The sequence below is a fragment of the Akanthomyces muscarius genome, chromosome 3, assembly GCF_028009165.1.
Source record: "Akanthomyces muscarius strain Ve6 chromosome 3, whole genome shotgun sequence".
Taxonomy (NCBI): Eukaryota; Fungi; Ascomycota; class Sordariomycetes; order Hypocreales; family Cordycipitaceae; genus Akanthomyces; species Akanthomyces muscarius.
Genome location: NC_079243.1, coordinates 2849025 through 2873752, shown reverse-complemented (window position 1 = coordinate 2873752; position 24728 = coordinate 2849025). Strand labels below are relative to the sequence as shown.

The 24728-nt window shown below is 54.6% G+C and overlaps 11 protein-coding genes across 13 annotated transcripts; 5 read left to right on the top strand and 6 right to left on the bottom strand.

Annotated features, from left to right (window-relative positions):
• Position 1: 1 nt before the first annotated feature.
• On the bottom strand, positions 2–1050 carry LMH87_002297 (uncharacterized protein; the record flags this gene model as incomplete). The annotated part of the gene is made up of 3 exons (XM_056193727.1): positions 2–802; positions 852–950; positions 1003–1050. The coding sequence occupies 3 exons, from the start codon at positions 1048–1050 to the stop codon at positions 2–4; spliced, it is 948 nt and encodes a 315-aa protein (XP_056050734.1).
• A 973-nt stretch (positions 1051–2023) lies between these two features.
• On the bottom strand, positions 2024–4605 carry LMH87_002296 (uncharacterized protein; the record flags this gene model as incomplete). 2 transcript variants are annotated; one of them, XM_056193726.1, is made up of 5 exons in its annotated part: positions 2024–2099; positions 2184–2379; positions 2428–3799; positions 3860–3964; positions 4039–4605. In XM_056193726.1, the coding sequence occupies 5 exons, from the start codon at positions 4603–4605 to the stop codon at positions 2024–2026; spliced, it is 2316 nt and encodes a 771-aa protein (XP_056050733.1). The 2 variants fall into 2 exon arrangements, with proteins under 2 accessions (XP_056050733.1, XP_056050732.1); XM_056193725.1 differs by lacking the exon at positions 2024–2099 and having other exon boundaries at positions 2180–2379.
• Positions 4606–4809: 204 nt separating this feature from the next.
• On the bottom strand, positions 4810–5298 carry LMH87_002295 (uncharacterized protein; the record flags this gene model as incomplete). The annotated part of the gene is made up of 3 exons (XM_056193724.1): positions 4810–4861; positions 4920–5015; positions 5219–5298. The coding sequence occupies 3 exons, from the start codon at positions 5296–5298 to the stop codon at positions 4810–4812; spliced, it is 228 nt and encodes a 75-aa protein (XP_056050731.1).
• A 3091-nt stretch (positions 5299–8389) lies between these two features.
• Positions 8390–10209, top strand: LMH87_002294 (uncharacterized protein; the record flags this gene model as incomplete). Its single annotated transcript, XM_056193723.1, has 5 exons — positions 8390–8486; positions 8560–8639; positions 8690–8731; positions 8786–10067; positions 10115–10209. The coding sequence occupies 5 exons, from the start codon at positions 8390–8392 to the stop codon at positions 10207–10209; spliced, it is 1596 nt and encodes a 531-aa protein (XP_056050730.1).
• Positions 10210–10558: 349 nt separating this feature from the next.
• On the bottom strand, positions 10559–11659 carry LMH87_002293 (uncharacterized protein; the record flags this gene model as incomplete). Its single annotated transcript, XM_056193722.1, has 1 exon — positions 10559–11659. One exon carries the CDS (start codon positions 11657–11659, stop codon positions 10559–10561), a length of 1101 nt encoding a protein of 366 aa, XP_056050729.1.
• A 1996-nt stretch (positions 11660–13655) lies between these two features.
• LMH87_002292 (uncharacterized protein) lies at positions 13656–14958 on the top strand (the record flags this gene model as incomplete). Its single annotated transcript, XM_056193720.1, has 2 exons — positions 13656–13724; positions 13921–14958. The coding sequence occupies 2 exons, from the start codon at positions 13656–13658 to the stop codon at positions 14956–14958; spliced, it is 1107 nt and encodes a 368-aa protein (XP_056050728.1).
• Positions 14959–15821: 863 nt separating this feature from the next.
• Positions 15822–16386, bottom strand: LMH87_002291 (uncharacterized protein; the record flags this gene model as incomplete). The annotated part of the gene is made up of 2 exons (XM_056193719.1): positions 15822–16280; positions 16354–16386. 2 exons carry the CDS (start codon positions 16384–16386, stop codon positions 15822–15824), a joined length of 492 nt encoding a protein of 163 aa, XP_056050727.1.
• Positions 16387–17403: 1017 nt separating this feature from the next.
• Positions 17404–19140, top strand: LMH87_002290 (uncharacterized protein; the record flags this gene model as incomplete). The annotated part of the gene is made up of 1 exon (XM_056193718.1): positions 17404–19140. The coding sequence occupies one exon, from the start codon at positions 17404–17406 to the stop codon at positions 19138–19140; it is 1737 nt and encodes a 578-aa protein (XP_056050726.1).
• A 444-nt stretch (positions 19141–19584) lies between these two features.
• On the top strand, positions 19585–20931 carry LMH87_002289 (uncharacterized protein; the record flags this gene model as incomplete). Its single annotated transcript, XM_056193717.1, has 4 exons — positions 19585–20142; positions 20193–20506; positions 20569–20836; positions 20887–20931. The coding sequence occupies 4 exons, from the start codon at positions 19585–19587 to the stop codon at positions 20929–20931; spliced, it is 1185 nt and encodes a 394-aa protein (XP_056050725.1).
• A 506-nt stretch (positions 20932–21437) lies between these two features.
• LMH87_002288 (uncharacterized protein) lies at positions 21438–22416 on the top strand (the record flags this gene model as incomplete). The annotated part of the gene is made up of 2 exons (XM_056193716.1): positions 21438–21518; positions 21583–22416. The coding sequence occupies 2 exons, from the start codon at positions 21438–21440 to the stop codon at positions 22414–22416; spliced, it is 915 nt and encodes a 304-aa protein (XP_056050724.1).
• Positions 22417–22584: 168 nt separating this feature from the next.
• On the bottom strand, positions 22585–24448 carry LMH87_002287 (uncharacterized protein; the record flags this gene model as incomplete). 2 transcript variants are annotated; one of them, XM_056193714.1, is made up of 7 exons in its annotated part: positions 22585–22914; positions 22972–23119; positions 23173–23341; positions 23436–23597; positions 23721–23768; positions 24213–24296; positions 24349–24448. In XM_056193714.1, 7 exons carry the CDS (start codon positions 24446–24448, stop codon positions 22585–22587), a joined length of 1041 nt encoding a protein of 346 aa, XP_056050722.1. The 2 variants fall into 2 exon arrangements, with proteins under 2 accessions (XP_056050722.1, XP_056050723.1); XM_056193715.1 differs by lacking the exons at positions 24213–24296; positions 24349–24448 and adding an exon at positions 23922–23962 and having other exon boundaries at positions 23721–23809.
• Between the last annotated feature and the right edge of the window lie 280 nt (positions 24449–24728).

The window sequence follows — 24728 nt, the reverse complement described above, 5'->3', positions numbered from 1 at the left end:
CTTAGGCCATAATCAAGGCAAGCCATGAGGCGGCAAACAGCATCAGCAGCCGACAGTACAGGCTCGCACCAGCAGACACCCCACAAGCGTACTCTTTGCGAGCGTTTACAAAAGAGACATTGCCAAGTCTCCTCATTGAAAGTTCCGAGAGTTGGCCGCCGCTTGCAAGCTCGTACATCTGTGCCGATAGCTGGTTTAAAATATCAGTCGATCGTCCAGCTGGACACCAGATGACCTCCCAACCGCCGCCTTTGGGCACGATAAATGTTGAACTGCGATCGTCAAAGGCAAAACTGTACGCGTCGGGACACACAGCCTTGACGTTTGTGCTGTATATTGACGGCTTGCAAATGTTTGGATCGTGGTATTTGCCGATGCAGCAGTCTCTGTCGGTCCCTGTCGTGGCGCAGGCACTCTTGCATGGCGAAAACGACGGCCTCTGAATATTGTCATCTGGATAGGGATATATACCATCGCTGGGCTTTTGTGGTGGGAACGCCAGGTTGCGCCATGGGCACCATTTGGACAGCATATCGTTTGTCTCTTTCTTCTCTAGGGGTATAGGATACGTTTCGTTGGAGTAATAGGTGCCCGTCGGTGAGCTGTCATACAGCCAGCCTGCTGTTGCGACACAGGCTGCGTTGGTAAGGTTGGGCGGAACGAAAGATGTATTGTCGGACGGAATGTGCTCGATACCGACGGGAAGGTTGTAGCCGTCAACTAGTGAAATGTCGTAAAATGTCTGCATCCCATTCACGCCGCCCGCCAGGTTGAACTCTACAAGAGTTGCAGGTACAGCGCCCTAGGGCTGTTAGCAGACCATGGGCGGGCCATGAGTGAGAGCAACTTACACTGAACTCGCAGTCAAGCTTGGCAAAGCAGTCTCCCGTTTGACAGGCGCAAGATTCACCATTGACGGTGCAGTTTGTGCGCCCCCAGACTCTGCCCTGCTAGTTGGAGCCAACGGTCAAGTTCTTGCTTTCGCCTGGCTGTAGCTCGAACCCGCCGGTGCCCGGTCCGAGTCCAGCCTGCGTCGCCGTTCCAGGCCATATCGTCATGTCACAATTGTTGGTAACGACCAGCGCGACTTTGTCGTCGCCAGTGCTGGGTGGACCTCGCCTGGCAACATCGCGTCGCGGGCTCTGCTCAATAAATCTGGCCTGCCAGTTTTCCAAGTAAGAGTGGTTCGTACTTGCAACTATACACCGCAAGAGGGACAGAATAATCCCGAACCGAAGAAAAAGGCGACTGGGCGTGTGGGAGATCAGCTTCATGTCTACCAGCTGGTGAGGCAAAAGCGCTCCAAGCTTCGAGTCAACAGTGTCAAGTTTGTCTCCATTACTTGCACATGTTGAGTGAATACCAGAGTAGATTGCTTCTGTATTGCGATGAGTCGTCGTAGCGGCTTTGCGTGCGAGGCGCCGTGTCGGACCCGTTTCGAGGAGCAGTGGTGAGCAGTGGTAAAAGACAGATGAGCCAATGTCAGGTCTGGTCGAGGTGGAAAGTTTCGGCGTGTACAGGATATTTGTCAAGGTATCTGTTTATGCGCAAAGTGGCAGACTGTGATGCAAAGATGTCTGTAGCAGTGTTTGTAAAGCCTATTCAAAGGTTGTATCGTTGGGCTGTCGGTAGCGAGGAAACGTGGCGGTGCGTGGATGGCAAGCTTGAGGATTAATGGATTGTGCAAATGTAGAAGCATGAATAGGATCAAGCTAATAACATCAGGCATGAAACCAGCATCGGATATGTGGTAGTGCGGGTGCCAGAGGCAGGATCGGGGGTTGTGTACGATCTCGGTTGCTTGGCGGAAGGAGGTATCCGCTACCCTCCTTGTCAACACAGTGATTCGCATTCCAAGGTTGTTGGCCAAAAAAATCAGTGTCTATGAAAATAAGGATGAACAACGGGTCATCGCTATTCGTAAATAATAATTAAAAAAAAAAACAATCCAAGGTTGCAGCTCCTGTCAAACCCAACCGAGGGGTGCAACATGCAATAATCTTCCTCGCAAATCAGCCAGCGGCTATAACGTGCTCATATGCAGCCCGACATGTGCTTGCAAATACATCCAATTCTTCCTCTTTGTATAATTCATGGCGCTGTTAGGTATCAATGCTTCCCGTACTTTTCATTCTTCTCATAGCTTGAGAAGTGCTCCCATCTCCACATCATCAGTTCTTTACCTGAAGCGGGCACGGCAGCGGCCCATAACCTCGCCTTGGCAAACCAACTCGGTGCTGAACTCGGAACCGTCGAGAGTCAGATAGATGTCAAAGTACACACGGTAAAATGTTCCCTGTGGTGTGTCCATGCGCTCAAAGTCCTTTTCGAGATTCTTGCGCGACAAGTCGGATGTGAGGGTGACGACTTCCTTGATGCCTAGTTGCTGTTAGTAGTGAATTGTGATATGGGCGCCGTGTAACTTACGAGGATCCTTGGTGTATTCGGGGCAGACATCGTCGTCGCAAGCGTAGAGGACATCCTCGTACATGAGGGTGGCGCCAGGGGCGACCTGTCTGAAGAAGGAGACCTTGACAGTCTCGCCATTCTTGACCTTTTGACCTCTTTGGACAAAGATTTGTCGGGTAAATTTGCAACGATCCTTGCCGTCGAGGGAGGGCACGCGGTAGGCCTCGGGGTGGTAGCCCTCCTTGAATGGCTGAAGTGTACCCATGAGGTAGTGGCGACGGGCGATACGGTGGGTGATGATGCGTTCGCTGATGCCGGCGGTGACGGCACCCTTGACAATGGCGGCGACCGAGTCCATGGGGCGAACAACCTTGGATTGGAACTGGGGAGGAACGTGGAGCTTGATCTGCTGGAAGAGGTACTCAGAGGCACCGAAACCACCAACGACCAGAATGTTCTGAAGTATTCTGTTCTGGGCCTGAATGGCAATAATCTGATTGCGAACGAGTTCGAGAATACGATTGACGACAGGCTCGAAGCACTGCAGAATCTCTTCGTTGGTAAAGGTCATGTAACCCTCCTCAATGCCGGCCTCGGGGAATTCAGCTTCGATACCGACATCGACGGCCCACTTCTGACCGTTGTTTCGGAAATCAGCCTTGATTCGGTTCTCAAAGTCCATGATACACTTGGCGTAGACACGACCGGCAGTCTTGGAGCCGTCGGGAAGCTTCATCTTGCGAATCTTGGTGCGCAGAATGTTGCTAAAGTTGCGGTTGAGGGCGGTGGAACCGCAAGAGTCACCAGAACCGGCCGTACACTCGGCAACGGTAAAGGGGTTCTCCTCCTCGACCTCGTAGGCGATCAAATCGACAGTACCACCACCGCAATCGACAATCAGGACGGCGTCGTGAACCTTTAGGTCAAGAAGTCCAGTCTTGGAGCAGAAGAGAGCGGCGGCTTCGGGCTCGGAAACGAGGGTAAGGCGGTTGTCGTTTTCGTCGCGCAGGAAACCGGCCTGGATGGCGGCAGCTCGAGTGGCGGCCTTGCCAGCATCGTTCCAAATGGCGGGGACGGTCAGGTAGTATCGGATATTGCGCTCTTCACGGTTAAAGACTTCACCAAGGGCCTTTTGCAGAGCAGCGCGCATAGCCTGGCGCAGTTTGAAGAGGTAATCCGCAGCGACGTCGATCTCAGACTTGCCTGGGGGCAGAGGGGGCAGGTTGATGGGGTCAATGTAGGTGTTGCCACTCAGCATAAGCTGCAGCTTGAACCACTCAACCTTTTGCACGCCAGGCTTGGGGTAGCCGGTCGGGGCAAGGGCATCGGCGATATCGGGGCCCCAACCAACAACCTTTTGGTACTGGTCGTAGTAGAGAACCGTGGGAATCTGGTAATGGCGGTGTCAGCAACGCTGCAAGACTGCGGGGTCGAGACTGATACTACGAACCTTTTGCTTGGTGTATGAACCGGCTCCGGGCCACTCGGTAATGATGTCTTCCTTGGCTTCGTTGTTGGTTGCAAAGGCGAACGCGACACCCGAAAAGGTCGTACCCTTTTTGCCACTGTTAGCTATGCGCGCGACAGGCAAAATTTGCGGATTTGCGACGCGGGCAGGGGTAGACTTACGAAATCGATACCGACAATGAGCTGAGCCTTGCTCTGGCTAGAACCCTCGACCTCGGCGCGGTTCTGGCCAAACTGTTGCTGCCCCATGGGACCAGAAGGCTGGGGAGGGCCAGGAGGGTAGCCAGCTGGGGGAGGATAGCCCTGGGGAGGACCGCCGGGATGACCCATTTGAGGGCCGCCGCCCATGCCAGGAGCCATGTTGGGCGGGTATCCGACAGGAGCACCGGTGTTGATGGGAGGAGGACCGCCAACCATCTGCGACGGAGGGGTGCGGTTGGGACCTTGGCTGGTCATAGGACTGGTGCGGCCGAGAGGCTGACCGCCAGGTCCTGGAGGGCCGGGAGGGTAGTTGGCTGTATAACTGGGCGGGCGGTTGCCCCCGGGATGGTTCATTGGAAGCGATGTGGTCGAGGTGGACGAGGTGAGGGGAGCGAGGCTGGCGTTCTGAGGTATTTGGCCGGGAGGAGGGGTACTGCTGGAGGGGACGCCGTCGAGGGTCTGGATGCTGGCGGTGGATTTGCGCTTTCCGAACCCGAAGTTTTTCAGGCGAGAATTGATCGAGCTCATAAGGAAGAGGCAGCAAGAGGAAGAAGAGGAGAAAAGGAAAAGAAAAGAGGAACTAGGTGTGGGAGGGGAGGCAGAGTAAAAAAAAGATATGAGCTGGACGGGGGTGTGTGGAAGAGGAAAAGCCGTGAGCTCGTAAGCAGCCAAGTAGCAAGCAGTAACAGATGGCGGGCTGGCTTGGGCCAGTTTGCGTGTGCGCGCGGGCGCTCAAGGCCAATCGAGGAGGGGCGGGTACGGGAAAAGGTACCTGTCCAACTGTCTGCAGCGATGTCGTTAGGGGACCTCAGTGCTGGTACCTCGCTCAAGACAAAGCACACCTCGAGGCGTCGGGCTGGGCTGGGCTGGGCTGGGCGTAAAAGGTGGTGGTAGGCGTGCGAACCAGAGTGGGCTGGCAAGGCGGCGCAGCTGCGAAGCTACCAAGCACCAGTGTGGTGGTAGTGAGATGACAGACTGGGGTCAAGAGGCGATGTTTAATTGCGTCGAGTTCAAGTCGACTTGAAGGATGCACAAATCGAGAGGAACCGAGGATTGAGAATCGGTGTGAGTTTCTTTTGCTGCCAATTGTGGCTGACCTGTATTTTCGAAATCAAGGGCGACATCTCGTCAGCTTCCTTACTAAGTAAAGCCCGGAGACTTGCCCAGCGCATGTATGATGTAGGTATACGAGGGGGCTGAGGCGGTGCGCACGACGCCCATTGGCCGAGACCAGCACTGACCACGCTTTGAAAGAGCACTCGGCGGCCATTGCAGGCGGGGAAGGCCTCCCAGTGCTATAAAAAGTACCCGGATGCTAGGCTAGGCCTCCAGCCGCCATCATCATCAGAGGTATCAAGCATATCAGATTTTACCATTCATTTATCAAGCAGCAAGCATTGAAGCTTCGCGCCACAAGGCTGGCCCGACAAATTAGCTGGCTGGGAAATTGATTCCAGCTCGGCGACGCCATGCTGATCCCCACACCACCAACGCATTGCGAGCAACCTACCACGCCTACGAAAACACTACAGATAGAGACGAGCGTTCGCACGTATTCTAGTGCACAATTGATTAGAATCCCGATGGAGACATATGATTCAACGGCCCCTGGGTTCTCCATTCCGAAACCACCGCCATCAGTACGCCGTTGCTCGCCAAGACCGTCTCATTACCGTCGGCTCCTGTAGTAGTCCCCTGCGACAGCCCCCCGCGGCTGGCTCCCGCAGGTTTTAGTTTGTGCTACCAATACATAATTCCAGACCACGAATGTCTAGACTGCTTTGTCGTTTATCCTTTTTGATCCCAACCCAACATGGAACGGCCGTTCTTTGTTTGACAACGCACGGGAGCGCTGAGCTGGCGGACGTTTACCATCACAAAGTCAGCGTTTAGCTTTGCTGGCTTTGAGTCAACAAAAACGGCTTGCCACTTCTGGAATCGAGGTCAGATATTTACAAGACACATTTCCCAGGGTCCTCCTTTGCCGAACTGTGCCACACTCGACCCGTTTCATAAATAGCTACTTCCCAGATCCTGTGGCAGTGCCGAATCATCACACCATTGTCATCACCGAGAGCTCCAATTGGGGCCGAGCAGTTGCTCTGTTGGAGGCGTTTTCGCAACTCAGCCTCGTTTCTGTTTGTGGGCCAGGCATATTTGCTCTCTTCAACCTCAGCTTACTCACGTGATGTTGAAAGATGTGCTGCTACTGCTTTACGAAACTCGAACTCGGACTTTTCACGCGTGGTTACTAGGAAAAATTTCCATCATGGTGTGTATTTTTGGTAGTTGACGTAATGCGCATCTTGGCGATAAATGCGTGCCAGTACTCGTACTCGGGACTCGGCGTCCGACCTCCATTTTGGGGAGCGTCGATGCCATCCACATGGAGTGGAAACATGAAATCATGCGCTCCATGGGCAGCGACACTGGCGCCTGGTCATTGTCGAGAACCACAATCGACGACAAGTTTACAAGATGCAGGTGTTTGCTTCTCAATGAATCAGCCAATCCCACAGCTACCAAGAGCTGACCACGGCTCTGGAAAACAGAATTGCAGACAAGTGCCGCAAGTCAGCGCTGCAATAGACTGGCTCACTACTCTGTACATTTTGCGGGGGCGACCTCTGTAGACACGCGCGAGCTTTTCGCCCAAGAAAGGCAGCAACAGCTGAAGACGCTTAAATGATTCTACACAGGACATTTATGGCTTCAATTGACCGACGTCTTACTTGCGACGACCTCTGCCGCTAAATCATTACGTACTAATAAAGATACCACGTTGGCGGTTTTGCAAGTGGAGGTGATGCCCCTGCCGGCCAGCCAACTAGCCCGACCATGGATTAAGAGGTAGGTAGGACTGAATTAGTGCGGTCAAGGGAGCCAGCGCCGCCAAAATGACAAACGCAGCAGGGCAGTCTTCAACGCCGTCTTGAACATCTGTCAAGATTGTGTCTCTTGCCAATTACCCGGGTCGAGGCCGCCAAGCAGGCGCCGTCAACGATGCAAACCGAGGAAACGAGTCTGCGACTTGTCATGGCTCAGTGAGAGACGACGCTACGCACCACCACCAACCCTAGGCCACGGCTCACCAGCAAGACTCAACGGCGCTCAGACAAGAGCAGCGTGAGCTTCATCAAGGCCACTGCCAGCGACGACAACCCAAGTCTTTCCTGCACGTCTTTCGGGCCGTTCCCCGTACCAGGCCAAGGCTAACCCGCCAACGAACCCCGGACCGGCATCGTCATACCAATCACCGATTTTTGCGTCAATTATTACCACTCCCCGTTTGCGTCATTTGATAGCGACTTTTTTCTTTCGTGACGACGGTTCGACTCCGGTTGTTGGGGCAGGCTCTCCGCAATTTGCTGCCCCTGGGCCGGCCGGTTCGGTGAAATTCACAGTCTGGGGCCATTTGCGACACTGCCATCAGAGCCACCCGTCACAGCCACGAGCATCGGTGCAGAAGAGAGCAATAGGGTCGAATTCATCGGTCTACTTTGGCAGTGCGCGGTCTAGTGAGTCGCCTGCCGCTGTGTCGAGATAGACACAGAATCGATTTGTCGGGCTGGATTGGGGAAACGGTGCTACCGTGCTGGCACCCCACCATCCATCACCACGGCGGCGTCTACATCAGAGGCTAGCGCCTTGTGGCGCGCTGGCTGGAGGCCGGATGATGCAGCCAAGCCACGGGCAAAGAGGACGACACTGGGTAGTGTCCTGTCTGTAGTTGGGCTTTTGGTTATTTTTGCAGTGAGTTTTCTTTCCTTTCTTCTCCCCCTTGCCTTTGGTCCGTCGTCGAGTCTGTTGGCTTCGCTGGTTGTCTTCAGCTACCTACCTGCCGCTGAGAGCCACCGAGACTGGCACGACGGCCCGCTAAGAAACTCGTTGTCGGCGGAATTTACAGTGCTCTACAGCACCAGGTCAGCCGGCGACGCCCCCGGCCTGCCACCAACTTGCAGCTCCCCGCATCCCCAAACCCCCCTCGCCTCCGCTGCTGCTTTGCAGCCTGCAGCCAGCATAGCTTGCCAGTCTTGCCCGCTGTTGTCAGTGGGCCAATGCGCCCACCCACACCTCGCCCGCGCCCACTTCCGTCTGCATCAAGCTCTGCCGCTAACGACTCAACAAGCTCGCCCAGCTGCTTCTTAACGACGCCAAGTTTCTCCTCTCCTACCTCCAACTGTCCCATCTACCCTCGTCTTCTCCTCGCGGACTATTCTTTTCAACACCATTTCTAGCCCCGGCCGTGGAGCCAGTCTGCCAGAATCCAGCTCCCTTTCCCACTGTACAGCCTGCCTCGTGGCCTCTCAACATGGCCCTGCAAGAAGAGACCAAAAAGGTCGTGTCGCAGTTTGAATTCTCCGACGCAGACATCAACTCCCATGTCGCCGAATTCATTAAGCAGATGAGTATGCTGCCCCCGCCTTCCGCCCCATCCCTTGCGCTGTGATTTTGTGCAATGGCTAATCATTATTCGTGCAGACACTGGCCTTGAGCAGGACGGCACCAGCGTTAGCCAGATTCCGACCTACGTCACTGCCGTCCCCAATGGCACCGAAAAGGTTTGCAACAGCCGCGCACTCCTTACCCACGTCAAGCTTACATGGAATAGGGCCTCTATCTTGCCGTCGACCTCGGCGGCACAAACTTCCGCGTCTGTTCCATCATGCTCAATGGCGACACCACCTTCAATCTGACCTACAACAAGGTCGCCATCCCCAAAGAGCTGATGGTTGCCAAGACGGCCCAAGAACTCTTTGCTTTCCTTGCCAAGCAGATTGAGCTCTTCCTTCGCGAGCACCACGCCGATCACTTCGAAAGCCACACCCGCCGACGCCACACTGCCAGCACTCCCATGGGCTACCGCGACGAACACATTTTCCGCTTGGGTTTCACCTTTAGCTTCCCTGTCCAACAGCTTGGGATCAACAAGGGAAAGCTTATTCGATGGACCAAGGGCTTTGACATTCCTGATGCCGTTGGCAAGGATGTTTGCGCTCTGCTTCAAGACGAAATTGACAGGCTGCGGCTTCCCGTCAAGGTCGCTGCTCTCGTCAACGACACTGTCGGCACGCTCATGGCCCGCTCCTATACATCTGTCGGCAAGCACCAATCTATTCTCGGTGCCATTTTCGGTACCGGCACCAACGGTGCGTACATTGAAAAGACTGCCAACATCAAGAAGCCCATTACCGGTGAATACGACACTTCCACTGGTGAAATGGTCGTCAACACTGAATGGGGCTCGTTTGACAACCAGCTCAACGTTCTTCCCAGCACACCCTGGGACAAGAAGCTTGACCAGGACAGCGTCAACACAGGCTTCCAAATGTTCGAGAAGCGTGTCTCGGGCATGTTCCTCGGTGAAATCGTTCGATTGGCTGTCGTAGACATGCTTCAGAAGAAGTCCTGCGGCCTTTTCCAGGACACGAATTCGAGCTTCAACGACTATGTGACCACCACCAGCATTGACCCCAAGTCCTCGCTCTTCACGCAGTGGGGCCTGGACAGTGCCGTCATGTCGGTTGCCGCCAGCGACAACACACCCGAACTCTCCACCCTGCGACAGGAGCTGGAGAAGACTCTGGGCGTCAACGCTTCCTCCCTCGAGGACGCGCAAGCGTTCAAGGCTATTGCCAATGCTGTCGCGCGCCGCGCCGCGCGACTTTCTGCGGTTGCCATTGGCGCCATTGCCATTCAGTCTGGCAAACTTGACGACCCCGAGTGCGAGCTTGTCGACATTGGTGTTGACGGCAGTCTTGTTGAGCACTACCCTTTCTTCCGTGACATGATTTACGAAGCTCTTCGAGTGATGGACGACATTGGCCCCAAGGGCGCCGAAAAGATTCGCATTGGTATTGCCAAGGATGGCAGTGGTGTTGGCGCGGCTCTGATTGCGCTCGTCGCTGCCAGCCGCGAGCAGCCTGGCGATTTCCTGGCTGACCTGCGCACCGACATCAAGCGAGGTCTCGACCGTCTTCCTCAACAAAGTATGTTTTGTCTACCTCGGATACCGCTCAGTACTAACTTTACGTAGTCGAAGACTCGCCCCTGTCGCACAATGCCGTGCTCGCCATTGGCGCAGCCGCAGCCGTTGGTGTTGCAGCGCTGTGGTACTGGAGGCGTCATTAGGTGTTTTTTTTTCTTGTTGGAGTTTGGCTATGGCGTTTCATTATGCTTTCAAAACAGTTTCAACTTGTACATCTACAGTGGCACCTTATTCCTTGTCTTGACATCCATTGATGGACATTTCCCGTTTCCTTGATCCTGATGTTGATATGTGATTGATTTGATTTACCAGCCTTGCCGATGTAGCAGTGTAAGTGCAAGCCGTCTAGAAGTCTATGCGTTATTATTTTCTACTACCATGTGCCCATTTAAAAAGTTGACCCTCGCTTCCTTGATAAGAATGCATTCAAAACTCATGACCAGTATTTTCTCCTGTCCAGCTTCGGCCTGTTTGTCCGTGGCGTCTCCCCCCTCAGCTACCAAAAGCGGCCGCCGGGTACGACCGATCGCGCTTCTTCCTCTGCGCCGCGCTCGAGCTGCTCCGCGAGCTCGCGCCCGACACCGCCCCCGAGCCGGGCTCGCTCCCGCTGGCCAGGTTTCGCCTCGGCGGCCGCAGCGCCATGTCCACGGGCAAGTCGTTCCACTCCATCTCGGACCGCTGGTTTTGGTACGAGCCGCCGCCGCGCGGCGGGGGGCGCGCGTCGCTGTTGAGGTTGGCCGATGTCGTCGGCGGTCGATTCACAATGGCTGCTGCTGCGGCACTCGGTGGCGCATCTGTCGCGGCGGCGGTGCTGCTTTCGTTCTGGGTTGCTTGCACGGCGCGGAGGACGCCGCCGGTGCGAACGGGCCGCGACATGAGAATCGCCGTGCCCGGCCGCAGACGGCGGTAGTACGCCTCGACGGGCTCGCCGACGGGCTCGAAGCCGCGCCGCAGGTACCACGCGAGGCCCTGTTCGTTTTCGGTCCACACGTGCGCGGTGACGCTGCGGAGGGGGGGTGCCGACGACGGCGAGGAGACGTGCGCGAGGATGTCGTCGAGGGCGGCGTTGGCGAGGCCGAGCGCGCGGTACGGGGCGAGGATGCCGAGGCTGCGGATGTAGAGGGAGGAGGTGGAGGAATCAGCCGACTGCTGCTCCTCGGGGATGCAGACAATGGCGCCGACAATCTTGGGCTCCTCGGGCAGGCCGTTGCCGTCGCCGGCCCAGGTGATGACGCGCGAGTGGCGGTGGGACAGCGCGGGGTCGAGCACGGCGGCGTAGAAGCTGTCGGGGAAGGCGACGGGCAGGAGGAGCGAGTTGAGGCGGCGCAGGGCGGGTATGTCGGAGGGCTCGACGGCGCGGATGGTTGCGTTTTTGGGGAGGGTGGGGTTCGTGGCCGAGGTGACTGGCGGAGGAATCGGCGGCGGTGGTGAGGGGGAGGTCGTTGTGGGAGGTCGTGGAGGGGCAGGAGGAGGAGGGACGGCAGAGGAGGAGGAGCCCGGGGGAGGCGCGTATTGTGGTGCTTTGGGCGGCTGGAAAAAGGATCGTATTGATTTTTGCTGCACGCCGCCAGCCTTGGACGACGGGAGCGACATGGCGGAGGCGGATTGAGTGGTTGTTGGGTGACTGCTGAGGGTTTGGTGGGTGGGAAAGGGAGAGGCGGTCGTGGCATTTGGAGAGAAGGGTGGGCTTGTGAGGGTGGATGCGATTTAGCTCTGGCGCACACCTGGATGGACTGGGGTAATGGGGACAAGAGTTTGACGATGTAGCGAATGGGCTGGTATGATTTGCTTTGCTGGTATTTACATTGTTAGCATTCCTTTTTTTTTTTTCTTTTTTTTTTTTCTCTACTTCTTCTTCTTCTTCTTTTTCTTCCTCTTCCCTTTTGCCTCTTTTAAAATTGTTCTTGCATCAAGGCCCTGTCGTGTGACTGAGCAGCATCTACAGCGATCTGTTAGTTGGACTAACGTACGTCTTCCTGTGTATTAGTCAAGGCAGTATAGTTGGCATGCGAGTGGCACAAGGGCGCGACTCTCACAGGGGGGACTAATCAATGTGAGCTATACGAATCTAAGTGAAAACTACTAAATTCGATTTTTTTTTAATTTAATTGATTATATTTTCAATGTTTAAATGCCTTCACCGTCCTTCACCGTCCTTTACCGTCCCTTTCCTTCTTTTTGTCTACTTGTCGTGCTCTTCTTTCCTCGTCGTTGTTTGTTTCTGTTTTTATTTGTTTTGTTCGTGGCAGCTGGCAGCCGCCCTCTCTTTTGTTCTTTTTTGGCCCCTTGGGTGGGTAGCAAGTAGGTAGGCATCAACAAAGATTAGCCAATGTCTCGGATGCTGGTAAAGTTTACGTCCTCGGGAAGTTGGGATGCACAGCAACATGCGAACGACTTATAGCTGCTAGGTTGCTGTCCAATCAGGGACTGCGGGCTACGTCGCTAGGGCTGTCGTCATAAACTTGGTTTGCCTGGCCTGGCTCCAGCACCAGAGCGCCATGGCTGTCATGTAATCCGTAAGCTACTCCGTACAGCGGGAGCAAGCGATTAGGCTGTCTGGTCTTGTCGAAGAGAATTTGCACGATTGCCGAGTCGTAAAAGATCAATGGCTTCGTACACACGTCATGCATGCACTGCTTCTGCCGACTTGGCCATGTGGCCGGCAAGGCAGGTTAGCGCGTGCTCGTTCCCCGGGCAAAGTACCAGTATGAGCGGTTGCGCATGCGGGATCGTGGCTTTCGATCTACAATGACGGGAGCTTGGTGACTTTTCCAAGTTGCTCATGTTTTATGTGTCGTCAAGTAAATCACAGGAGGGTAATTAGGCGCGCTGTTTGGTGGACAAATCGCGTATGCCGTCATACATGCTACTTACTACATTGGCTGCAATTTTTTAAAATGACAGGCCGTCGTTGTTCTAAAAGCAGGTCAACTGAATCGTGTGTTTTATTGAATTGGTCCAATATGAGGCTGAGGCGAGTGCCACAGTGTCAGCACAGGTAGTAAGCTGGGGCCGCTGGTGACAGCGAGGTGAGGCCCATGTGAGAATTATAATTTGAGCCAGTGGCACGGAGCAGATGAGTTATCAAAACAGGAAAAAAGCTGCATTGGATTCTTGTTCATTGAATTTAAATGCTGCCTACCTACCTCTGCAAAGCAAGGTGATTGCTGCTCTCGTGATAGGGCACCGCTGCAATTACCGGCCAACCACTAACGTCCCCCGAAAAGGCTGCCCCGATGCCAGACTAAATCCACCTCTTGCACCCGACATCTGGCAACCCAAACCCACCCCTGGTCGATTTGCCTTGGGTCGCCGCATCGTTTTCTTAATCCAAATCCCTTTTTGGCAATTTGCTTCTATTTTCCCTTTTTGCCATTAACCCAATTCGCGGCCTGTGCCTGCGCTGCTCCCACCACATCCACGCCTTTACGTCGCGGCCGCCGACCAGAGAGGGAGCGCTGTCATCCGTCGCCGTGCCGCCGCTTGCCCGCCCCCCCAGCCAGGGCCTGCCGCCCCTCGAAACCCAGCCCATCCCTAAATTTTGGTCTGGGCTTTGTTTCCGTATCGCTTCATCGCCCGCCCGCCCATCATGAATAGTCCTTCTGGCCGGGCTGGACTCATCAAGGCTCGCGACGAAGCTGGCAGCATGGAGAAACTGGTATGATCCTACTCGTAGCAGAACCCCCTCCCCTCGTTTGTCGCCGCCGCCGGCATAGGCAACACGCCTTCGCACCGCTGACCTGCCGTCTGCTCTGCCGGTGATGCGACCACGAATTGCGCCGCGGCCTCGGCCCCCCTGTGTCGCCTCTTCTGCCCTGCTCCTGCTGACAATGCCTTTCTCTCCTGTTCTTCAGGCACATTCCGTCCTCGACGATATATTGCACAACGTCATCTCGGACCTCCTCGTCAAGGTCCATCGCGAGGAGAAGCAGGCCAAAGCCACCTCGGCCGTCATCCGAGTCGAGAAGATGGCTTCGGACGCCTCCGAAAGCTCAACTCCTGATTCGAAACCCGATGTTCGCATAGAAACCGACGCCGCCGTATACGAGGACGGAAAGGTCACCCTCAAGGGCAACCCGCTAAAGACCACCACCGAGATACTCTGCCCCAAGTGCCATCTGCCCCGACTGCTCGCGCCCACCGACGGCAAGGGCGCCGTCAAGCCCGACCCTACCATCATCTACTGCAAGCGTCATCCGTACATTGACAAGCCCGGCTGCGATATTTACGGCCAGTCTTGGGTCGCCCCGGGTCCCGGCCGCGGCAAGAAGAAGAAGGACATGGAGAAGCCAGATCCAGCCGACAAGCCCGCCAATGTGCTGTCCTTTCCCTCGGCCACCTGCAGCAAATGCAAGCGGTGCATCCTCGTCACCCGATTAAACAACCACATGGGCTCCTGCATTGGCAACAGCGGCCGCAACGCCAGCCGCGCCGCCGCCCAAAAGATGAATGGCAACTCCCAGCACGACAGCACCCCGCCCTCGTCGCAAAAAGCCACGCCCGCACCGGGATCGCGAGCCTCGAGCCCTAGGAAACGAGACGCCGCCGGCAGTGACGACGACGAGGACGATGACGACGACTCCGAGGCGAGCCCTAAGAAGAAGAAGATCAAGTCGGCCGCCGGTGCCCCCAAAAAGGTCATTCTCAAGACGAAGCCCAACATGAAGCCGGAAAAGGCCCGCGTCTCTTCGCACCTCAAACAAGAGCACAAGTTTGACGACAGCGACTCGACGCATGATAAAACGCCGACAAAGGCCCTCAATAAGCACACCAGCCCGCTGAAAAAGGTCAAGGTTCAGAAGCCTACGAGCTCGCCCCTGTCCCGAAACGGCAGAGACATCGACATGAGGTCAGAGTCTTCAGATCCAATGTCTTCGCCGCCCGGCCGATGATTATGATAATCACGCAGGGTCATGGCTGGACAGGACTGCTCACGATGATGTATTGCGTCCTGGAAACCATGACCCCTGCATTGCCTCAAACTTGTATCAACGCTACCACTTGGATAACTATTGCCCCTCGATCACGCACACTCAATCAGCGAGTGCGACCTCGAGCTTACATGGTCTCTATATTGGGCCTCTGTTTTCCCTCATCATACACTTTTTGCATCAGGGACAGGCTCGCTCCCTCTATTGTTTCACCACTCGATTATTTTTTTGCCTTTGTTTTTCAAACCGCTTCTCTTTTTCGCTTCTTATTTTTTTTTTTTTTTGGCTACATTGGCTTTCCTCGCTTTGAATTTACTTTCTGTACTTTTGCTATTACTCTGTTCATCGCAAATGGCAAAGGGCGGGGAGCGTGTTGGGAGAGACGGGTTAACGGGAACAGAAGAACCAAAAGAAGACATATCCTTAGCATTTCCGCACATGCGGGCCCGGCGGCGTTTTATTGGAGAAATATGGCGTTTCTTTCTTTTCAGTCATTTTGCTTGCTCTACTTACTGCAGCGAGCTGGCTCTTCGAGAAAAAGAGACTTTTCTTTTTCTGTTTGGTTGTGGGTGCATGGATGGATGGATATCCATCGGCGAATCCAGAAGTTTATACAGTCAATTGGAGTAGAATGGGTCTTTTTGATTCATGTTATTTTCGTCTTGCATATTTTGTGACTGTAAACTGCAGTAAGCTGTGAATGGGTTACAAGTATCAAGCCATACATGGTACAGTTTGTGGTCATGAGCTGATGTGCCCAGGCTCCGTGTTTGCAATCGTCTTTTTTACAGACGAAACCCGTGATCCAAAACAAGACTACCCTTTTAGACTTCGTCCTCTGATCCCTCCGCCACTCTGGCCGTCACAATCCTCACCTCTTCCACCGGCCGGTCCTCGGCACCCGTCGGCACCATGCCCATGCGCTTCACCGTCGCCATCCCCCTCGTCACGCGGCCAAAGATGGTGTGCTTGCCGTCGAGCCAGGGCGTGGGCGCCAGGGTGATGAAGAACTGCGACCCATTGGTGTCCGGGCCCGAGTTGGCCATGCTCAGGATCCCGGCCCCCGTGTGCTTGAGCCCGGCGCTGATCTCGTCGGCAAACTTGTCCCCGTAGATGGACGACCCGCCGCGGCCAGTGCCCGTCGGGTCGCCGCCCTGGATCATAAAGTTGGGGATGATGCGGTGGAAGATTGTGCTGCCGTAGTAGCCCCGGCGCACGAGCGTGGTGAAGTTTGTGCAGGTCTTGGGGGCGTGTTCCGTGTAGAGCTCCAGCGTGATGGAGCCCTGTTGCGAGGTTAGTGGGTGAGTGTGTCAGAGGACGGGGCTGGGCGAGTGCGTGGCGCGCAGATAAGCTCACCATTGTGGTCTCGAGTATTATATTTGTCGTCATGGTGAGAATTGGCAATGTGGAGGGTGCTGCTTGTGCGACTGAGAGGTGTTTGTCGCGAGAGAGTAAAGTGTCGACATGCAAATGCTGTCACTGGGGAGTGGGGCACCGGCTTGATGGTGGCGCTGCCGTTGATATCGACCAATACTGGTTTCTAGCGATGCTATTAATAGACAAATATTTTCTTGCTCGCTAATCTAATACATTTACATAACAGTTCTTTAGCAAGACTAAGAATGCAATGGCAAGGTCGTGTAGCATCTCTTGTATCAATTCGTTGCCGCTCTAGTCAGTCAGTGCCGGCGATGAGTGTATGAATACTGGCTCTATACCTGCTCTAGTGGCTGTTTTGGCTCAGGAAGAACTGACAAATTAAACTCGGCTTGTTAGTTTTATCAAATGACCGACGAATCATGAGCGGAATTATTGTCTCGTTGTAGATTCCGCCACGGAGGCTTCGACTTGATGTACGTTGATTTTCGGTGGGTTGAGACAACGGTATTTTGCTCTGCCTCAGCAAGCTAATGACGGGCACGGTACCTTGGAAGGCTTTACTACTCCATGAAGTCTCCATTTGCTTTGTTCTTTGGAACAGGAACCCGGCATCATCATGTAAAACGGCTAGCATTGGAGCTCTCAGGTGGATGATTCCCAGAATATCTGTTTGTTCCCAAGTGTCGACGCCCCTGCTGCTGCACCACCAGTAGAAACTTTTCTAGGCGGATGTTTTGAATAAAAGCAAGGTAGATAATTAGTACGAAATTTCGTATTTTTTTTAATCTCCACCGAGATTGTCGAAAAGTAACCTGTCGTTGGCTGTCAAGCACAACCTGCTGGCCGCCTAAATCCTTAGTCATCACAGGCTTCCAGGGACCACGTCTCTGATTCCGGTTCATGCGGCAGTGAAGTTGCTACCATCATCAACCTTGCCACAAAATTGAACATTGAGGCTGCCAACCCAGAGCAGTGTTCAAGGCTTCTCGAGAAGGATCAAGGGCCATGGCGACTAATTCGTCAATCATGGATCCCATCGGCGGGGGGATCCTAGATGGCCTCAACTCAACTTCCCACAACGCCACATCGCGGCCCGAGACATGGCTCGAGACCCTCCAAGACTTTGATTTCCTGCTCCTCGAAGCCAAGCTAGTCCTCAGCGCGGCGAGCATCATCTATGTCGGCGCCCACGCCGCGTTGCGGAGGCCGCCGTCCGCGGCGCTACCCAAGGACAAAAAGGCCCGGCGCAAGACGGAGGAGGAGGACAAGCTGGCGCAGGGTCTGGAAATGTCAGACGCCATTCTGTTTCCCGTCATGGCCGGAATTGTGCTCATGGGCCTGTACTATCTGATCCAGTGGCTCAACGACCCAGCCATCATCAGCAAGATTCTGCGGTGGTACATGTCCATTGTCTCGGTGGCGAGCTTAATCACCCTCTACGCGCACGGCGTCGATCTCGTTTCTGCTTTTGTCTTTCCAAAATACTGGCGAGGTCTGGACGGCAAGCTGCGCATGGCGGATCAGAAGAGCCAGGCCGTCGTTGGATGCGACAATGTTGGAAACGCGAGCGATGGCACGCCTGCGTCGATTGGTAACCCCTTACCAGGTGCCTTTAGCTTGCTCGCCCCAACGGCGAAGTTGAGAAGGACAGTCTGGAACATTAGGGGCATATTCAAGCGCGAATGGCTGCTGCGATTTTTCCTGCACGGTGTGGGCGAGGAAAAGGCGCACATCAAGTTTGCAACAATGATGGCCTTGCCGCTGGCGGCTGCTACGGCTGTCTTATACTTTACCACAACGTCGCCGTTTCTTTCCAACATACTGGGCTACGGAATGTGCTACTGCTCGTTCCTCGTCTTGTCGCCTACCGACTTGCTCATCGGGTCACTTGTACTCTGGGGCCTTTTCTTTTACGACATCTTCATGGTCTTTTACACCCCATACATGGTCACGGTGGCAACTACCCTCGAGGTCCCGATCAAGTTGCAATTCAAGGCTGCTCACCGCCAGAGTATCCTTGGCCTGGGCGACATTGTCATCCCTGGCATGGTCATCGCTTGGACTCTCCGTGCTGATTTGTGGCTACACTACAAGCGTCTAGTCAAATACGAGTCCACAGACCTGCAAATCGTGGAAAAGGACGCGACGTCCGGCGAGCTGGTGACACGCAGCGAAACAAAGCACCGTGAGATCAAGGCACCCTACTTGGAAGTCAAGGGGAACTGGGGCGACTGGTTTTGGACGCGCCGGCTCATGTACTTGCGCGCGCCCAAGGAGGTCCCGCCTTCCGTGGCAGCGAGCAACTTCAAGAAGACGTACTTTTACGCGTCCATGGTTGGCTACCTTCTGGGCATGCTGGCGACGTTGGCGATGCTTCTGGTGTTTAAGCGCGGCCAGCCAGCACTGTTGTATCTTGTCCCATGCGTGCTGGGTTCTATCTATCTGACAGCCATCGTCCGTGGAGAGCTCAAGAGCCTATGGAAGTACACGGAAGACGGTAGTCTCGATACGGTGGATGTCGTCGTCGACTTGGACGCGGATGGAGTTCCGGTAAAGACGATCGGCAAACTAGAGAATGGAGTCGTGGACACGACGAAAAAGGAGAACAAGGACTCGACTGCGAACGCGAAGGGATCCGGGTCAACTGACAACGCCAAAGAGAAGGGAGACGACAAGAAGACCGGCGATAAAGACAAAAAGGAGCAGAATCACCACGTCTTTCTATTTTCGCTGGAGGCGCCTCCGGATGATAAAGAAGAATAAACGCAACATGTACATCACAAAAGTTAGACTTGCTAGACAACTGTACAGTAGTAGGTATAGGTAGATTTTAGGAGCAATGGGCGTGGAACAATGACGACGGACTTTATAGAATAGACACGAATCATAATGGCAAGCCATGAGCTCTTGACCAAGAACTGTTCCCTCTGACTGTTCCCTATGACGGCAGTAGATTTCTTCTGGCAGGACTTGGAGCGGAGCCTCAACACCACCCAGCCTGTCCTGGATGCAAGACTCGGTCAGATTGCTAGCGCTGACGATACGTCGTCGATTGCGCTGCAACGGTGAGCAATTTGCCGCTGTTTTCTCCGGAGGTGATGTTTAAAGTGATTTTATTTTGCCCCCAAAAGACAATTTCAAGCCAACTTTCCTTTTCGGTTTCAGCGTCACAAGTCATCACAGCCTCTTATATCACAACAGCTCAAAATGGCCATCACAGACGGGGTCACTATTGTGGGCGCAGGTCCGGCAGGCTTGTTGCTCGCCATTTTGCTTGCCAAATCAGGCATCAAGGGCATCAAAGTTGTCGAAAAGGACAGTGGTCCGACTGAAGAGACACGCGCCGTCTTTTATCTGCCCGTGTCCATGTTTGAGTTTGAACGGGCCGGCATCCTGACAGATGTGACCACGGCCGCCCTGCAGCCCAAGTCGGCTTGCTTCCGCGACGCTGCGGATGGCAAGCCGCTGTTCAGCATGCCTGGCAAAGGTATGATTGCGCTGTCGCTCGACAAGCTGGCCGCCATTATCGGGTCGCACGCCGCACAGCACGACGAGGTCGACATTTTGTACGGCCATGAAGTGGTTGACCTGGGCCAGAATGAACTGTCAGCTTGGGTCGACGTACGGACGGCAAACGGCCAAAAGAGGATTGAGTCGCAATACATTGTTGGCTGCGATGGCGGCAGGAGCTTTGTCCGGAAGGCGCTTTTTGGCGAGCAACCTATGCCTGGCTTCACTTGGGATAAAAATCTCGTTGCGATTGATGTAAGCATTTTCGATATGCGAGTACGTGGGAGGCACTGACGCCGTTACAGTTGACGTATGATTTGGAGTCGAACCTGCCGGAGACGGCGGACTCGAACCTCTTCTTGCACCCTGAAGATGCGTGGCTTGCATTCCGTCCCGACAAGGAACCTAATCATTGGCGGGTCATTTGCCGCTTCGAAGGCAACCCCAAGGGCGCAGAGCTAGACGATGCCCTGAAAGCCCTGCTCCCTGGGCAACCATCACCAGAGCAGTACAAGGTCGCGCGCGCAATAACGTACCAGATCCACCAGAGAATCGTGGATAGTATGCGCGTCGGTAAAGTCTTGCTCGCCTCGGACGCAGCGCACTTGTGCTGTCCTTAGTACGTTTCCGGAAAGCCTTTTGGTGAGATGAATGTTTTGTGTGTCTAATCGTTGCGGATAGTGGCGCCTTGGGGTTGAATGGCGGGATTGCCGATATCGGCTCTTTGCGCGATTGCCTCGTCGCGATTCATGAAGAAAAGGCCAACGACACAATCTTGGACATTTATAGCGAGGTGCGGAGGGACAAGTGGAAGACGATTGTTGATCCAATGTCCCAGGGCACCTTGAAAATGGTCTTTAGCGATCCAGCCAATATCGCAGACCAGCCTGCTTACAAGATGAGCCAGCTTGTGAAGACCGACCCAGAGGCAGCACGGGCACAAGCCCCAGTAAGTATATCCAAGGCACGAAATAATGGCCAGGATGCTAACGCTTCAAGAACCCCCTGGCGCTTCGGTACGACTTTTCGAGCCATTTTGCTTGATAGTATAAGTGACATGCCTGCCGCATGGGTGGCAGTAGTATCTTGGAAATAACTCAACGTTCCGAGAGAGCTAAGAGAACTTTTCAGACGAATCTTGGTTTTTTAGAAGTGAAATAGAATAAAAAGAATTAATTTTGCAATTATAATTGCTTAGTCGAGAAGCATAATAAAGAATACGTGACCGCACAGTACTTCCAAACATAATTTGAGGTGGGGTTGCGGCAGCCCCGCCTACAAACACTCGAGCAGATCTCATCGTAAGCCGAATCTTACATCTACATCCGCGCGTGCTTTTTCTTCTTTCCTTTCAAATTTTGAGCCTTCTTGGGAGTCATATCCCTACAAACTGCTCTCCAGATCTCCGATCTAGCCTGCCGCCCTGCGTACACGTGCAGCCTGCTAGCATCTTTAGCTTCGTCACGCCCCCTCGAACCGTTCCGCCGTCACCCGAGCTGCGCAGAGCGGGACATTCAACACCCCTCAACGTTGACAAAAACTAGCAGAGAATGGCCAAGGTTCTTCAATGGGTGCTTGATACGCGGAAGCTATGGCCCGAAGCCTCCAAGACTGCCGAGCTGGAGCATGTGGTGAGCTGCCGCTGCTCAACCCCACGAATGTGTGTCGGAGATGCTGACGAGCCTCGCCATGTAGGCCGCGCGCGCCATGGATCTACTACTAGACAGTGAACGCGCCGCCGTTCTCCGCTACTACCACGTCCGCGACGCCAAGCTCGCGCTGGGCTCCGCGCTCCTCAAGCGACTGCTCATCGCGCAGCACACTCCCGGCTTGGCCTGGGACGCCGCCACGGCGGTGCGCGATCCGCACACCAAACCCGTCTTCTACCACCCGGCAGGCTCGCAGCACCAGCCGCTGCTCTTCAACGTCTCCCACCAGGCGGGGCTGGTCGTGGTGCTGGCGGCCTACGGCGCGCCGGAGGGCACGCAGGTCGGCGTCGACGTCGTGTGTGCCGGCGAGCGGCGCGTCCGCGACCTCGAGTCCATCCAGGCCGACGGGTGGTCCAAGTACGTCGATATGCACGACTCGGTGCTGTCGCCCGTGGAGGCGCGGCGGCTGCGGGAGCTGCCGCCGGTCGTGGAGGCCGGGGCCTACACGTCGGCGGCGGTCGCGGACAAGAAGCTCGCGTACTTTTACACGCTGTGGTGCCTGCGCGAGGCGTACGTCAAGATGACAGGCGAGGCGCTGCTGGCGAGTTGGCTGGGCGACTTGGAGATGCGTGGCTTTGCGCCGCCGGGGGAGACGCGCGAGGGTGGCGGCGGCGGATTGGAAGTGTTTTTTGGATCGGCCGGCGGGAAGCGCGTGACAGACGTGGACTTGCGGATTGAGTGGTTCCTGGGCAAGGAATACATGATTTCGACGTCGGTTCGCAACCCGCACCCCAGTGCGCCGCTGCCGCAGGGCAAGTTTGAGTTGTTGAATCTCGATGCTATTTTGAGGCAGGCAGAGGAGCTCAAGGCTACGAGATAGGTCATGGCTGATGGTATATATGAGAATAAAGTCACACATTCCGTAAACAGATGAGCAAGAGTTGGAGCGTTTTGCAGAGAGATATGCCGTTTACTATTCTATCTTTTTGAGATGCAAGTCATCTATAGTCGTGTACTAGTCATTAAACAGCTCCCGTCACAGTCACGTTTACAGGTGCTTGCCGAAGAATGTGAGCAGGGTCTTGTAGCCACGCTCATACTCGGCCTTGACGCGGTCGTCGCTCAGGTTGGCGCGGGCAGCCATCCAGCCGTGGATCTGGTCGGCAAAGGTCTCGACGTGCTTGGGGACGGTGAGCGCATGCTCAAACTTCTTGACGTCCTCGGCAGGCTCGTCGCCCGAGGCGAGCAGGATGAAGGGAACCTTGATGCCGGGAGCGTCGGCGGCATCGACCATGGCAGGGTGCACCGCGGCGGCAGCAGCAAAGGGGTTGGAGGACTCCTTGGTGGCCAGAGCTACGGCCTTGCCACCCCAGCAGTACTGCACCGTTCAGTCAGCGATTCGTTCTCATATCATTGCGGTGGTGCTGATGCTTACACCGAGGACGCCAGCGCTCTTGACAGAGGGAGTCTGGGTCTTGACAGCCTGCACATAGCTAGGGAGAGCGGACGAGGCGCTGGTGGGGGGGTTCTTTTCGAAAAAGGCGCCGAGGTCCTTTTGCTTCTGCTCGTTGTCGGGAGGGTACCTGTAGCAGTTAGCCTCGAGTTGCGGAATTGTGGCAAGGTGCACAGTTCATACCATTCAATGGGGCAAGGGTCGCCCTTGAAAAAGTCGGGAATGTAGACCTTGTACTTTTGTTCGCCGCTGTGGGCAAGGATGTCGGCGCCCTGCAGAGTCTGCTCAAAGTAACCGAAGATGTCGTAGATGACGACAATGGCCTTGGTGGCGTCGGCGGGGCCAGTAACGTCTTTTCAAGCACCGTTAGCATCACAATCAGACCAACAAGCGGCTTTTTGGCACTCCGTTTTGACGGGGTGGTATGCCGTCGCAGTGTTACATACAACTCTTGTAGCCACCAACTTCTTCGTATTTGCCCTTGGCCTGATAACCCTTGGTCACGATGGGGGGCAGGTTGCAGCAAGCTGCAGAGTGGCCGGAAGTGGCGGGCATGGCAGACATGGTGACGGATATGAATCGGGTGTTTCTTATCGGTCTAGAGGTTCCTGGTTGTCACGTTCGGGTCAGCGGATGAGCTCGGGGAGGGCGGGAGTGGCTAAGCTGTTGTCGTCGTGCCGAGAGGTGATGGGTGAGCCGGCCGAGACGAGAGCGATATCCAAGTCACGTACCCTGAGGAATTGATGATGAAATTTTCAAATTGAACGCTCGCAACGTGTCTGGAGCGAAGGCCTTGAAAAGGGGAAAAGGTCGCAGAAGTCTATGATGTTGATCGTGGGAGCTATGGCGGGGTGCTGAGGGGTCGACGTGGTGGTGGGGCCTCGGGATGATGTCACCAGATTTATCCCGATGGCATCGAGTCGATCATATACTTGCTTGGCAAATCAATATGAGCTAGTAGTTGTAGGTGCATGCCTTTCCTTGAGTCTATGTCGTGGTTTCACTCAATTGTGATGCGAATTATGTAGGCTTTCATGCCACCATTCTATGGGGTTTATGCAAGCCACTTGACTGACGCATAAGATGGAGGCATCTTGTTATTATTACTATTAATTGGGATTATTAGTGCTATTACTGGGATTTGTCTTTTTTACTTGGCCAAACTATCCGCTCAGAATGCTGCCGCTCAATCTGCGTAAATCGGGTCCAAACATCTCTCAAACCCAGCGCTGCAAAGCCGTCGTCGCCCGCATAGTCGACGCTTCTCTTATTCCTGTGGATATTCAGGTTGTCTGAACGGAAGGAATCTGCCCAACAGTCAGATACTCAAAAAGAGTATACTTTCGAGCGACAACTCACTCACGTCATTGTCATCCAAGGTAGTTTCCATACCAAATATCACCCTTCTGAGCTGTCTTATTCGCGTCAGGTCATCTTCCAGTACATGGCGCTCGAGCATGCCAAGAAGTTCTATGTAATACAAGGGCCTCGTAGTGACCGGTAAAGTACAAGTCAGGCCCAATGATTGGCCCAGGTCATAAATGCCTCATTTTTTACAAGTTTCGGTTGAAGTGCTATTCTTTGCATCGGTCCCAACCCTTGGCTCGTCCATTATCCGCGTAACGTTCCAGGTCACCGGAAGAATGGCGATCCGGCATAAGAACTACCTCATTTACGACGGGGAGAGAACTCTGAATCCCCTCATTAGCATGTCATTCGAAACAAAAATAGAAAATGAT